We start from the raw sequence: 12,374 nt of genomic DNA on the forward strand, positions 1-12,374 counted from the left end.
AAATCTCTCAGATCCGGGCTTAAGAATCTTTCATCTTGTTTTTCATTTCTTGTTTTGCTTTTGTCTGTTTGTCTCATTTTTTATGGTGGTCTAGTTTTTTTGATATTTTTTGAAGGTTTCGGTAGAAGATTTCAATTCACCACTAAGGTTTCAAAATGGCAAGCCACCGTGTTGCCATCATTGCTCCATTTGTAAGCCAACATGCTTTTTAATGTCGTTCATGTGTTTCTATTATGCTATTATTTTAGCATCTATTGTTTCTTTTGGTCTTACGCTTTTATATTTCTTGAAAAGATTGTGCATTCTGAAATTCATGCATTCTCTACATCTTTTGGCTTCACCCCTCTTGAATTTGTTATAGTCCTTTGTTCAAATACAGTTTATAGCAAATGTCAAACATCTAGATTTTGTAAATATTTATATTTGTAGCCCAAAGATGTGTTCTGAAGATGGATCATCCGTGTGTTTGGGTAGTGAATTGTGTTGGAGCGTGCAACTAGTAGTTTTTCTTCTTTTCTTGGTAAAGCCATATGCTTTTCCATGTGTATTAGTAGTTAAATATGCCAAAATTTGTTTCATCTCCGATTAATAAGAGCCAATGAATTGGGTTGTAGCACCCAGTCCATGATTTGAATAAGCAGGATAATACCCAAATTCCCAAATAAGCAGGATAACACCCCACTAAATGAGGAGTATTTCATCATTTTTAGATTTTTGTTCTTTCGTTTGCTTTTGGTGTCTGTACTTTAGGGTGTCTTCTTTTTCAGACATGATACTATGAGGTGTTAATGATTAAATTGCAATTGCATGGCTTTTTGCCTATAGACTCTCGTTGTGTTGTAGACTAGGGAGTTTTGTTATTCAGAAATGCTACTGGGTGTAAATGCTCAAATCGTAATTGCTTGTTCCTTTTGTTTCTCTTTGTACTAAGCAATTAGAGTTGTAGTTTGGTATGAAAGTCAAAAAGTGCTTGTGATATCACACATTTGTGATATCATGTTACTAATAAAAATTCAGGGCTTTTTCAATATCTTCAAGTATTTTGTTCTCTTTAATGTTGGCAATATATTTATTCTTATCAAATTGACATGAACAGCATCTAAAGATCTCTCTGTTTTATCTTGAAAAGGGGGAATAAGAAATAGAGAAGGAAAATCTTCATCTTGACTGCCACTCAAACCTTTGAGCTTCCAATTGCTTTGTCTAGCTGATAATAGCTTGGTGTTTTTACTTTTATCATAATTTATCTACTACTGTTTAAACATATTACATTAACAGAATGTCATTTTTTGATTGAGTTGAATTATGTTTCTTTCTTGATGTATTTAAGACCTTGAGGTAAATTAACAACATGACTCCCCAATTTCGACATAGCTTCCAGCGTGGCTATTTCTTTCTTTATCCATTGCATTGAGTGACTTTCACATTGGAAATCCTTGGTACAATCAAACCTTTACTAAAAATTCTGAATCCTTGACAAGACCTGACCACTCTTTCTTCTTTCAATTTTAGGTGCCTTTCTGTTGAACAACACTTCTATTCAGAAAGTTCATGGAGATTTCTTTTGACTCCTTGAGAAGAATCCAGTTCCAACTGACTATAAAAGATTAATATGGATGATTGCTTGTTTCCTGGAAAAGAATATAGTGGATGTTCCATGTCTTAAACATGGTAATTTTGCTCCACAAGTCTAGCTGGTTTTCTCTACAATGCTCAAGCATGCAGATGTGAGTAAAGAAAGTACATGGCATGGACTTGTGAGACATTACTTGAATGGTACAAAAAGGAATACCGTGAATGCAATTCGGATGGCCTTTCATATAATCTTGAATTGTTATGAAGCTATTTGACTGAACTATGGCAGAGGCAGAACTGTCTAGCAATTTTAAGCACCAGGGATAGGGATGTTTAATTTTTATTTTGACAGCATTTTTGCTATTAGTTTAAAGGTTGGTTGTCGCTGGATTTATTGAGCTGATGGACCAGGCGCTTCACCCCCCATTTATCTTTGTAAATTCCATTTTGTCAATCCAATCCAATCCATATCTTTCCATCTCTCATTACAATTTCCTGCATTTTCCTATCCCACTACAATTCATTTCATCCAAAACAAAGCAAAAAAAGGGTGCACGCCAAAGTGAATAAGTACATAAAAAGAAAATAAGAATTTCAGACAAAAAATAAAATTGGAGTAAACGAGAAGTGAAGCATTCCCAATGTCTAAAAAGAGGCCATCAACTTTGAATGAGTTATGACAACCACAAGCAGACTCATGAGCATACACACTCGAGGAGGAAGAGAAATGTAATAATTTGAAGAAAAAAAAAATACAATTAGCTAATAAATTTTGCAGCAATAAATCATCTTTATCGCTCATTCCTATAAAATGACACAATTTTGTTGTGAGAGATCGGACAAATAAGAATGCTAGTCGTAGCTCTACTGAAACCCAATAACAAGAAACAAAAACTTTTTGTTTGATTACTGAGAAAACAAATGAAATGACGATAGGACTTGGCATATTACAATACCCACTTTCAAACCAAAAACCATTATGAGAATCCAAGTTCTTATTTCTTTCCTCCAAATTTTCTCAGCAACCAAACAACCCCAAAATAGAATTACCATAAACAAAGACGAATAAAGAAGTTAAAGCAATGGGTATCCAAGACCAACCCAAAAGACAAAAAAAACTTGAGGAAAAGCAATGCTCTCGTCCATGCTCCACCCGCACGCTGCGCCTTCGCCATCTCCGACAGAGACGGCCCCAACTCCGACTCAGGCAGGATCGTCGTCTTCCATCCCGGGTTGCTCCGTACTCCGCCAAGCCCGACCTTTCTTGGTGGGGGATTTTGGGAGGAAAATGGGTGAGTGATTTTAAGACCTATTTTGGGGTGTATTCCTCTCGTGAGGGAATGGATTCTGGCCGGAGCTGATGGAAGGAAGTGGAGGTGGTCGTCGGTGGTGGTGACGGTGGGGAGAGGAGAGGACACAAGGTGCCGCCCTAGTGGAGCTAAACATGCTCAAAAACCTTACGGGGTCTCCGTGGTTGGTGCTCTTGGCGGGTTCAACGCCCATGCCAACAATTTGTAAGCATGTTGGCTTACAAATGGAGCAATGATGGCAACCCGGTGGCTTGCCATTTTGAAACCTTAGTGGTGAATTGAAATCTTCTACCGAAACCTTCAAAAAATATCAAAAAAACTAGATCACCATAAAAAATGAGACAAACAGACAAAAGCAAAACAAGAAATGAAAAACAAGAGGAAAGATTCTTAAGCCCGAATCTGAGAGATTTCTTAATGAATGATCCAGATTTGTGCTTGATCTTAAATGTTTACGCTTAAACAAGAAGAGCGCGAGAGAGAGAGCTGTGGGAAAACCAAACAACACTCAACACGTTGAAATTACACACAAAACCAAACAAAAATTGGAAACATAGAAGAAATCAAGGAAATTCAGACCCATAAGGCTCAACACTCAACACGTTGAAATCACGTGGGTGAAAGAAGAAGCTGGACTTTCACTTTTTTCCTCATCTGGGTACGCTCAAACAAAAAGAGAGAGAGTTGTACAGCTTTCCGATGGTGGTGAAGCGTGTCACAGTACAGGGAGGGAGGGAAAATTTGGGGGGAAATTTGAGGGTAGGGGTTCAAGAATGAAATGGGGGGAGGGATTTGAGTCTTTGACGTTGGCGCTGTTTTCAAAAATAAAAAACGTTTTTTTTTTTTTATCTAACGTGGCACATGCCATGTTAACAGCGTGCATTACTGTTTACGCACGCCGCGTAACTTCTATCAATACTCTTACTATTTTGAGTTAAGTGCCAAGTGGCGAGGGCTATGCGAAAAAAGCTAATAGTTTAAGGGATCAATTACAATATTTTAAAGTTTTGGAGAAATTACAATTACAAGTTAAGTGTAGTTTAAAAAAGAAAAAAATAATAAAAAAATTAGTTACCATCAATTCTAAACCCTACAAACCATATAGATGTTAAGGGGAAAGATGTTAATTCACAGTCCTCGCGCCACTGCGTGACTGATTCACCTTCTTGAAATTTCCATACTTGATGAGTTGGGTTTGGATGAGACCCACGTTCACTGTGTGATGATGCATAGAGATATCGTCCCTAGAGCCTTCTCCTGCAACTACCCTGACCATGTTGCCGTACTCCTCAAGTGTTTAAATGGCGCCTTTAGCACACATTCTTGTTTAATAAAAAATGTAAGGTCTTTATGAATGCACCCATTTGACGAATTTGAAGCTCAGAACTGTTCGTTTTCTCACTCACTTTTTCTTGTCTCCATGTTTTATGCAGAAACTATTGTACTCGCCTTCGGGCAAACTATTCATTCTGCAACCTGATGAGAAGTCATCTCCGCATCCTTTGCTCTCTCCAGGGAGTGCTCTGTGTGTATTGGACAAGGCTCACTCCGGCTACTCTAAAGGTTGATGAGCACGGTCACATCATAGCCACAATGAGTATAAGGAAGGCGTAGCCCATTTTTCTATCTAATGTAATGTGGTGCAAGTGAGGAGCTGTCTGTAATTATTTATGGATAGGCTAATTTAATTGGGTAGGTGGATAGGTTGTGAAAAATGAAAAGCTTCCTAGTTTGTCCATATGTTTAAGGGAATTCATTATTGGGATGGAAGGGATGGAAATTTGGAAATTATTCTTCCAAATTTCCCTGCACTTGGAAAAGAAAAAGAAATAGAATTACCAATGCTTCATGTTACAAGCAATATCTTAGAGCAAGCATCGTGCATGTATAAACATGGGCACATATACCAAAGCCTGAAAACTGGTAACCCTAACTTCCCCAAAAAATTTTGTTGTTGTATACATCAAAGACAAAAAATAAATGCTTACTCCAGCATCAGAAGCAATAAGACGGCCGGCCCAATTCCGCTTCTAGTTAAGTTCAAAGAAGTTAAATTTTTTTTTTTTTTTTGGTTCTTGTTCTTGTCTGATCTCCGCTAGTTGAACCAATAGCCTAAAAGTTGTATCTACTTTTTCAACAAACCTATCTGAATCATTTTACCCGAAGATGCTTCATGGTCATCATTGCGTATTATTGTGGATACAAAATTAGGGAATAAGATCATCTCCATTTTAAATCATTTTATTATCAAAATTTTATTTTGCTGATATAATGATATACATAATGTCATGTGGTGAATATGTTGTCATGTCTTATTTTTGCTTCCAATTTTATCTATTCCTTCTAAAGCCACACTGTCGCACCCATAAGGAGAAGGATCCGTGGATCTAGGTTGCACTACCTATTATGGACGTTTAACCAATTAACCTATTTGACAAAACATTGATTAGATTTAGCAGAAAAAATTAATAGAAGGTTAGAATTGTCATACCTAAGCAACAAGCAGTTCATAAACGTCTATGAATCACATAAATCTCATGATATGCAATGCAATGTTCATTTTCATGATCAATTATCCATTCTAGTTTTAATTAATGCATCGCATTTCGTTCTGGGACTGTTCCCGACGGCTTAATAGAGGAAGTATTCCCCCATATAACATCACACAACAATTGTGGTGAAATAACCCATTGAAATGATAGGCATCTGATGAATTTATAGAATATTTACAAAGAGTAATTGCAACAGGTCAATTAAACATGGTCTTGCATTACAAACAATGTACTGAAGTTCTAGCAAATCCATTGTACTAAAGTTCTGTCTTAAGTATAGACCTAAAGTATATTGCAAATCCATTGTCATTTTTGGTTTGCATGGCCCAAAGAACAAAGAAAGCAGTTTGCTTGTCTAAATTTAGGTAATTCCTCCTCTTCCTAGCAAAGACTTGTAAAACAATGTGATGCTAAGAGTGCAAAGAAAACCTTGATTCAGAACATTTTGCAAGTTTCGCTATGATGTCATGAGAAAATAGGAGAAAATACACTTTACCCCTTGAATTATCTACCCATGGGGTGGCTGCCCAGCCACCCCAACAGGCCGGGGGTGGCCGGCGAGCCACCCCTAAACTACCCTTTTTTTTTTTTTTTTTTTTTTTCTCAAAACAACGTTGTTTTTGGAGTGGCATTTTTTAAATTGATTTTTTTTTTCTTTTTTCAAAATGGTATTTTGATAACTTAATATTGCCAAAACGACGTATTTTTGAATTTTTCATCCTATTTGACGGTAAGTGGCCAAATTGCAACTGTTTAGTAGTTTGGAGGGTTACTTTATCACTTTTTGAACATTATGAGACTAAAACGAAAATGATTGGTAGTTTGGGGGGCTTTTATATATATATATTATTTTTTTTTTCTTTTTTGTAAGTTACTTATTGTTTGTTTGAATCTCTAATGACTATTTCATTACAAAATGAAAAGTAATTACCGAAAATTAAAAAAAAAATAGTTATTCTTATTGATTAGTTTAGTTGTAACACACTAACACTAAGATAGAATCTCGAAAATGTATTTCACTATTTTATTTTTATTTTTTTTGAGTTCCATTATCGGATGAAAACAAGAGCAAGAATAACATCGTACATGCATTCAGGAAAGTCACTTTGACCAAATCTGAGATTCTTCTTGTTGTAACCCCACCTTGGCGAGGATATGTGCAGCTCCATTACCTTCTCGACGTAAATGTTGAATTTTCCATTGAATTCCGCAATTCATCAGAGACTTTGCATCATTGATGATCTGTCCTTGTTGCCCCATGCAAACATCATCTTTTAGAAGAGCATTCACCACTTCAAGAGCATCCCCTCCAAAATGATATTTCGCCTTCCCAGAGTCCTGCCCAACTCGACAGCTTCTCTTGCCGCCAATGCTTCCGCTATTGCTGGATCAGAGATGTGAAGACGTGATCCACGTCGCATTGCTATTACAGCTCCTCCATAATCTCTGGCTATGATTCCCATTCCTATCTTCACTATTTAATATGGTGTAATACATTATGTAATCAAATTTTCTAAAACGCCTTTATAATTGTGAATGTATTGATTATTAAACAAATTAATAAGGTGTAATGTAACTAAATTTGACCGGAGCAAAAGTTTATATTAGTGTAAAGTTACAAGAAATACCTAAATTTTACCCCAAAGAAGATGACATGAGGATGAAAATCAAACCCGATTTGATTGTTAACTTTTAGAATTAAAACACTAAAAAAACATATAAAATCACTCACTTGACTGAGGAAAGATATATATATATATTACTTGGCGCGGGTTTTCCTTCTAAAAGAAAGGAACTCAGCAAAACTCTCCATTGTGTTTCGCTGTGTCTCTCGAGTCTGAACCATGGAAACCCATTGTGGCGATTGCGACTCTGAGCCTCTCGCGATGGAAAACGAAGAAGAGCCACGGCGAAAAGAGCCTCCCAGAATCCACCGCCTGGACGAGTCAGTGGTCAACCGCATCGCGGCCGGGGAGGTGATCCAACGGCCAGTATCCGCCGTCAAGGAGCTGGTGGAGAACAGCATCGACGCCCATTCCACCTCCATAAGCGTCGTCGTCAAGGACGGCGGCCTTAAACTCATTCAAGTCTCTGACGACGGCCACGGCATCCGAGTCAGTTCTTCACTCAGTCTTCTCAATCTTCTTACTTCTTTTTTTTTTTTTGGTTCGTTTGTGTCTCGGGATAATGAGGGAAGAAAGCGATAAATGCTCTGTTTGGCTGCTGAGATACTGGAAGAAAAGGAAATTAAAAGAATTTCTCTTTGTTTTATATATTTAACTCAACTCGTGTTGTTAGTTTGCGGTGCTTTTAGTCGAGGCTTTCGATTTCTTTTCATCTTTAGTTCAATTTTCTCGGCAACCAAACAGAGCTTTTAGAGAAACCCCATTGTGCTTGAAATGCAGCTTTCTTTGTTCGTTTTCAAAGTTTATTTTTTTAAAAAAAATAAAAAATTGATTCCGTTTCGCCCTTAATTTCGTTTCTCGAGAACTGAACAGAAACAAAGTGACTTGTCTTTTTCTTCAATTTATTTTCATTTTCTTTCCTCGATTCTCTGCCCTTTTAAGCACTTTGCTTTTGTTTTAACTTAATTTTCTGGTGAACCAAATAGAAATGGACTGTGTCTGTGCTTCACCTAATAATAATGTGGCCATTGTCTTTGCTGTTAACTGTGTAGTACGAGGACTTGCCAATCCTATGCGAAAGGCACACGACGTCAAAGCTGTCAACTTTTGAGGATTTACAATCGATAAAGTCAATGGGGTTCAGAGGAGAGGCTTTGGCAAGCATGACCTACGTTGGTCATGTTACGGCCACAACCATCACCAAAGGGCAGTTACATGGTTACAGGTGAGAATGTGTGCTACTTGTTTGATGTTAAAGGAAAAAGGAAAGGAAATAAGCGTTGTGAATCATATGTTTTATGTTAAATGAGAAATTTGGGTGATGAGTAATGAGATAATTATGATTCAAAAATTAATCTTATCTTCTTTTCTACGATTATTAGCAACTGGATGGAGTGTGATTTATTTTTAATTTACTTTTTTGAGTTTATTGTTCAGAGTATCTTATAGAGACGGTGTCATGGAGCATGAACCGAAAGCATGTGCTGCCGTAAAAGGAACTCAGATAATGGTATGAAGCAGACATTTTGCTGGAGGTTGCCTTGTCCTCCTTTTTATTTTGAGTCCAAGTAATTTGAAGTTGAAAAGTTAATGTGAAAGAGAATAAAGTTAGAGAAAAAAATTTGTCATTCTATAAATTATTTGTGAAAACTTCGTCTTATACAGACTATTATTCAAGATTTTGGGTATTTACTGAACTATCATGATCATTTTAAGATGCTTATGTTATATTGACAATTATTGAATAACTTCAGATGAAATTGGACTTCATTCGCTACTAGTAAAGTCAGCACCGATTGAAATTTTCAGAATTACTTGTAGTTTTTCCGCCGTGCTTATGCACTGAACTAGCAATTTCATTGTTTTTTTTTCCTTCCTAAAAATTTTAAATTGCTGCCTATATTATCAGGTTGAGAATCTATTCTATAACATGATTGCTCGGAGGAAGACGCTTCAAAATTCTGCTGATGATTATTCAAAGATTGTAGACTTGCTAAGCCGGTTTGCTGTTCATCACATACATGTGGGATTCTCCTGCCGAAAGGTTGGTTGCTAGACTAATGAGGCTTGTCTTTATGTAAGGTTATTAAAATCAAGGCCGTACCTAGGATTAGAGGCCTTTGGGATTGAATCAAGGATCACCAATCTCGCAAGCTATCAAATAAGTACTAATGGTGTAGGTTTTAATAAAAAATATTTGATTTAAGCATCTTCTTTGGGCTTTTGACCCATTTATTAGCCATAAGCCCAAAGGGAAAATGTTTCCAATTTTAGTTGTTTTATGGAACATAAAATTGCAGTTTGGATTGCGATTGTGATGGATCCCTCCATCTTGGTTGGGATCCTAATGGATCTCCATTGTAAACGACTTTAAATTGTAATTAGATCATTTTGGTTTCTAAAAGTCAAAGAATTGTCAGATCTTAAAATCTGAATCGAGATTTTATTACCATGTATGTATCAATCTTTTAAGCTCTATTATTGCATGATAGGAAAATTTCTTTACAGCATACTAAAGCTTTTCAACCTTTATTTAATCAGCATGGAGCTTCCAGAGCAGATGTCCACACAGTTGCTACATCATCAAGGCTTGATGCTATTCGATCAGTTTATGGGGTGTCAGTTGCTCGATCTCTTATAAAAATAGAAAATTCCGACAATAATCCATCTAGTTCAGTTTTCAAGATGGATGGTTTCATCTCAGATTCAAATTATGTTGCAAAGAAGATAACAATGGTACTTTTTATCAATGGTATGTATTATAATGTCATACTAATAATTGTAATGTACTTCTATGCTCCATTAGAATTTACATTACAACTCTCTCAGCTATGCTTTAGTTCTCTAGCATTTGAAAGCAGTGTTTTAGAACAAACTCTTGTGTCTTTGCCTTTAATGGAGCGTCTGTTAACTATCAATATTGGTATGTGAGTGTCATTTAAATGTAATATTGAGTGGGATTTATTATGATTTTATAGTTAATTGTTGTTATCTTCTGTTGCTACTACACATTAAGTTGTTAGAAGCAACAAATGGATGGTCAAGTCAAGTGGTAGGTTGATTGCTTTTTGCACCCCTACCTTCTTCCTTCTATCTTCTTTCTGCCCATTTTTTCTTGTACTAATAACAATTTTAGCAAAGATCTTCCTCTTTTGTTTATTTTATTTTGAAGGATGTGACATATATGTGCTCTCCATATCATATTACTTTTTATTTTATTTGTTACATTCTCAATGAGATATAGGCAAAAATGGGGGGTGGGGGGGGTGTTGAAATTCGGTGTCAGCCCTTTCCTTTATAGTTGAGATATGTTACATATACTCTCTCAGATGAGCTATTTAGTTAGCTAATTTGTTTTTCACTTTTAGCTCTTTTAATGGTTGTGTTATTGCTTAATCAGTCTCCTAGTGGTGCCATTTTTTCCCTAGTATTCCTGCTTCTGTTTGCTCAATCTTTTAGCACTCTTATTTTCTTAATATGATTCCCTTTGGAACAGCAAAGAATAAGTATCTGCAAATGAAATATGCTTTTATTGATGACAAAGTTTGAAAGATCAAGATATTGTTCTGTCTCTGTCTCTCTCTCTCTCATATGCGTGAGAAAATTGACTGGGGACCATGTTATTTTGTATTTATTCAATCTCCTATTAAGAGTTCCAAAACTCTGTTTTTTTTTTTTTTTAGTTTTTCAGTATACTTTAGTATTGGCAGAGTATAGAAATTATATAAGAACTCTCACTTACTCTTTTTTCTTTTTCACTCTCCCCTCTTTATTCAGATAGATTGGTAGAATGCACTGCTTTGAAGAGAGCTATTGAAATTGTTTATGCTGCAACCTTGCCCAAAGCATCAAAACCCTTCGTATATATATCTGTTGTATTGCCACCTGAACATGTTGATGTCAATGTGCACCCAACAAAGAGAGAGGTACATGTTTCCAGGAGTTTTTATGTCTTTGTTATTTTAGTTTTTAGTTTTTTTTTCCCTGATAGATAAAAACCTAGAACTGAAAGAAGGTCATGACTTTTCCTAGGGGGGGAGAAGAAAGGAAATAAAATTATAAAAAAAAAAAAAAACCCCACCAGCAATTTCTCTTAAGGGTGCAGGCTGGAAAGTTTTATGTTTTAAAACAGAGATGAAATACACCCATGTTGTAACGGTAGCACACTTAAGAAATCGCTTGTTTTTTTGTTTTGTTTTGTTTTTGTTTTTTTTTTTTCTTTTCTTTTCTTTTCTGTTATTTATATTTTTAGAATCATGTGGTTGGTCACTAATTCGAATCTTCCCTTCCCCCTTCCCCCTTCCCTTGGGGTCAAAAAACTTACTTATCAAAAAATAAGAATAAAACAGTAGGAGATGCAGTGGAAGCATAGCAGTATTTGGGATGCGCCATTCTGTATACTTCATACTTGGTTAGATTTCTGAGTCATTTTGTATACACGTAGACATTCTACTTGGTGTTGGTCCATCTGCCTCAATTTCACCATGTATGCCATGCATCGAAACAGGCAAGAGTGCCTTCTGATTTATGAAGTGAAAAAGCAGAACATCTTCAGTTGTGCTAGCTTTTTTTTTTTTTGTTGTTGTTCCTTACAGAAAAAAATCAGTGGAGGATATTAGTCTTTGTCAACATTGTTAGAATTCTATATTGATGGATTCTATGTGTTGATATGCAGGTAAGCCTTTTAAATCAGGAAGTTATTATTGAGAAGATACAGTCAGTGGTTGAATCAAAATTGAGAAACTCCAATGAGGCACGGACATTTCAGGAACAGGTACTTCCCAGCAAACTTGGTCACCAAACTCCAAACTAGATGCCTTAAAGTATTTGATAAGAAAAATATCTGGTTCTTTGAACCATGCATATAGTGTAGATTGTCGCCTCCTACGCCCACCTTGAAAAGAGTTAAAATTGAAATTCAGTGAGCTTATTCTTTTTGTAAAATATAAAAATACTCAAACTTCTCTTGCTGAGGTTTGGTTGAAATTTTATCCCTAAATTGCTGCACGGTAAACATCTTTTTGAGGTATTTTGAGAGATATTTTTTGAAATCTGGCAATAGCAAGGGTTCCTTTTCTATGTCGGGCATGTCTTTGTTATTTCCCCATTATTTATTTATTTTTTTTTTAATTTATTTATTTTTTTTTCGAGGGTAGGTTCTATTGATGTAATTTTCAATTAACCAGGTTTATATTTGCTCTTTATATTTTTAATTTAATGGTGAGGTAATTAAGCATAGTATGCTTGCTTGAATCAGCATTATATATGAATGTATCTGCACACATGCCCCGTAATTCTCCCTCAGTCGGGCT

The 12,374-nt window shown here is 36.0% G+C and overlaps 1 protein-coding gene across 1 annotated transcript in view; it reads left to right on the top strand.

The window, feature by feature from the left end:
• Positions 1-7,133: 7,133 nt before the first annotated feature.
• Positions 7,134-12,374, top strand: part of LOC132189478 (DNA mismatch repair protein MLH1-like) — a 13,796-nt gene continuing 8,555 nt past the window's right edge. Inside the window, exons 1-7 of the mRNA XM_059604224.1 lie at positions 7,134-7,551; positions 8,115-8,287; positions 8,500-8,572; positions 8,972-9,106; positions 9,604-9,814; positions 10,840-10,988; positions 11,738-11,836. Of these exons, the coding sequence (XP_059460207.1) occupies positions 7,282-7,551; positions 8,115-8,287; positions 8,500-8,572; positions 8,972-9,106; positions 9,604-9,814; positions 10,840-10,988; positions 11,738-11,836 (1,110 nt within the window). The 5' untranslated portion in view covers positions 7,134-7,281. The remainder of the gene's footprint in view (positions 7,552-8,114; positions 8,288-8,499; positions 8,573-8,971; positions 9,107-9,603; positions 9,815-10,839; positions 10,989-11,737; positions 11,837-12,374) is intronic.

This window comes from Corylus avellana, chromosome ca8 (assembly GCF_901000735.1).
Source record: "Corylus avellana chromosome ca8, CavTom2PMs-1.0".
NCBI classification, from domain to species: Eukaryota; Viridiplantae; Streptophyta; class Magnoliopsida; order Fagales; family Betulaceae; genus Corylus; species Corylus avellana.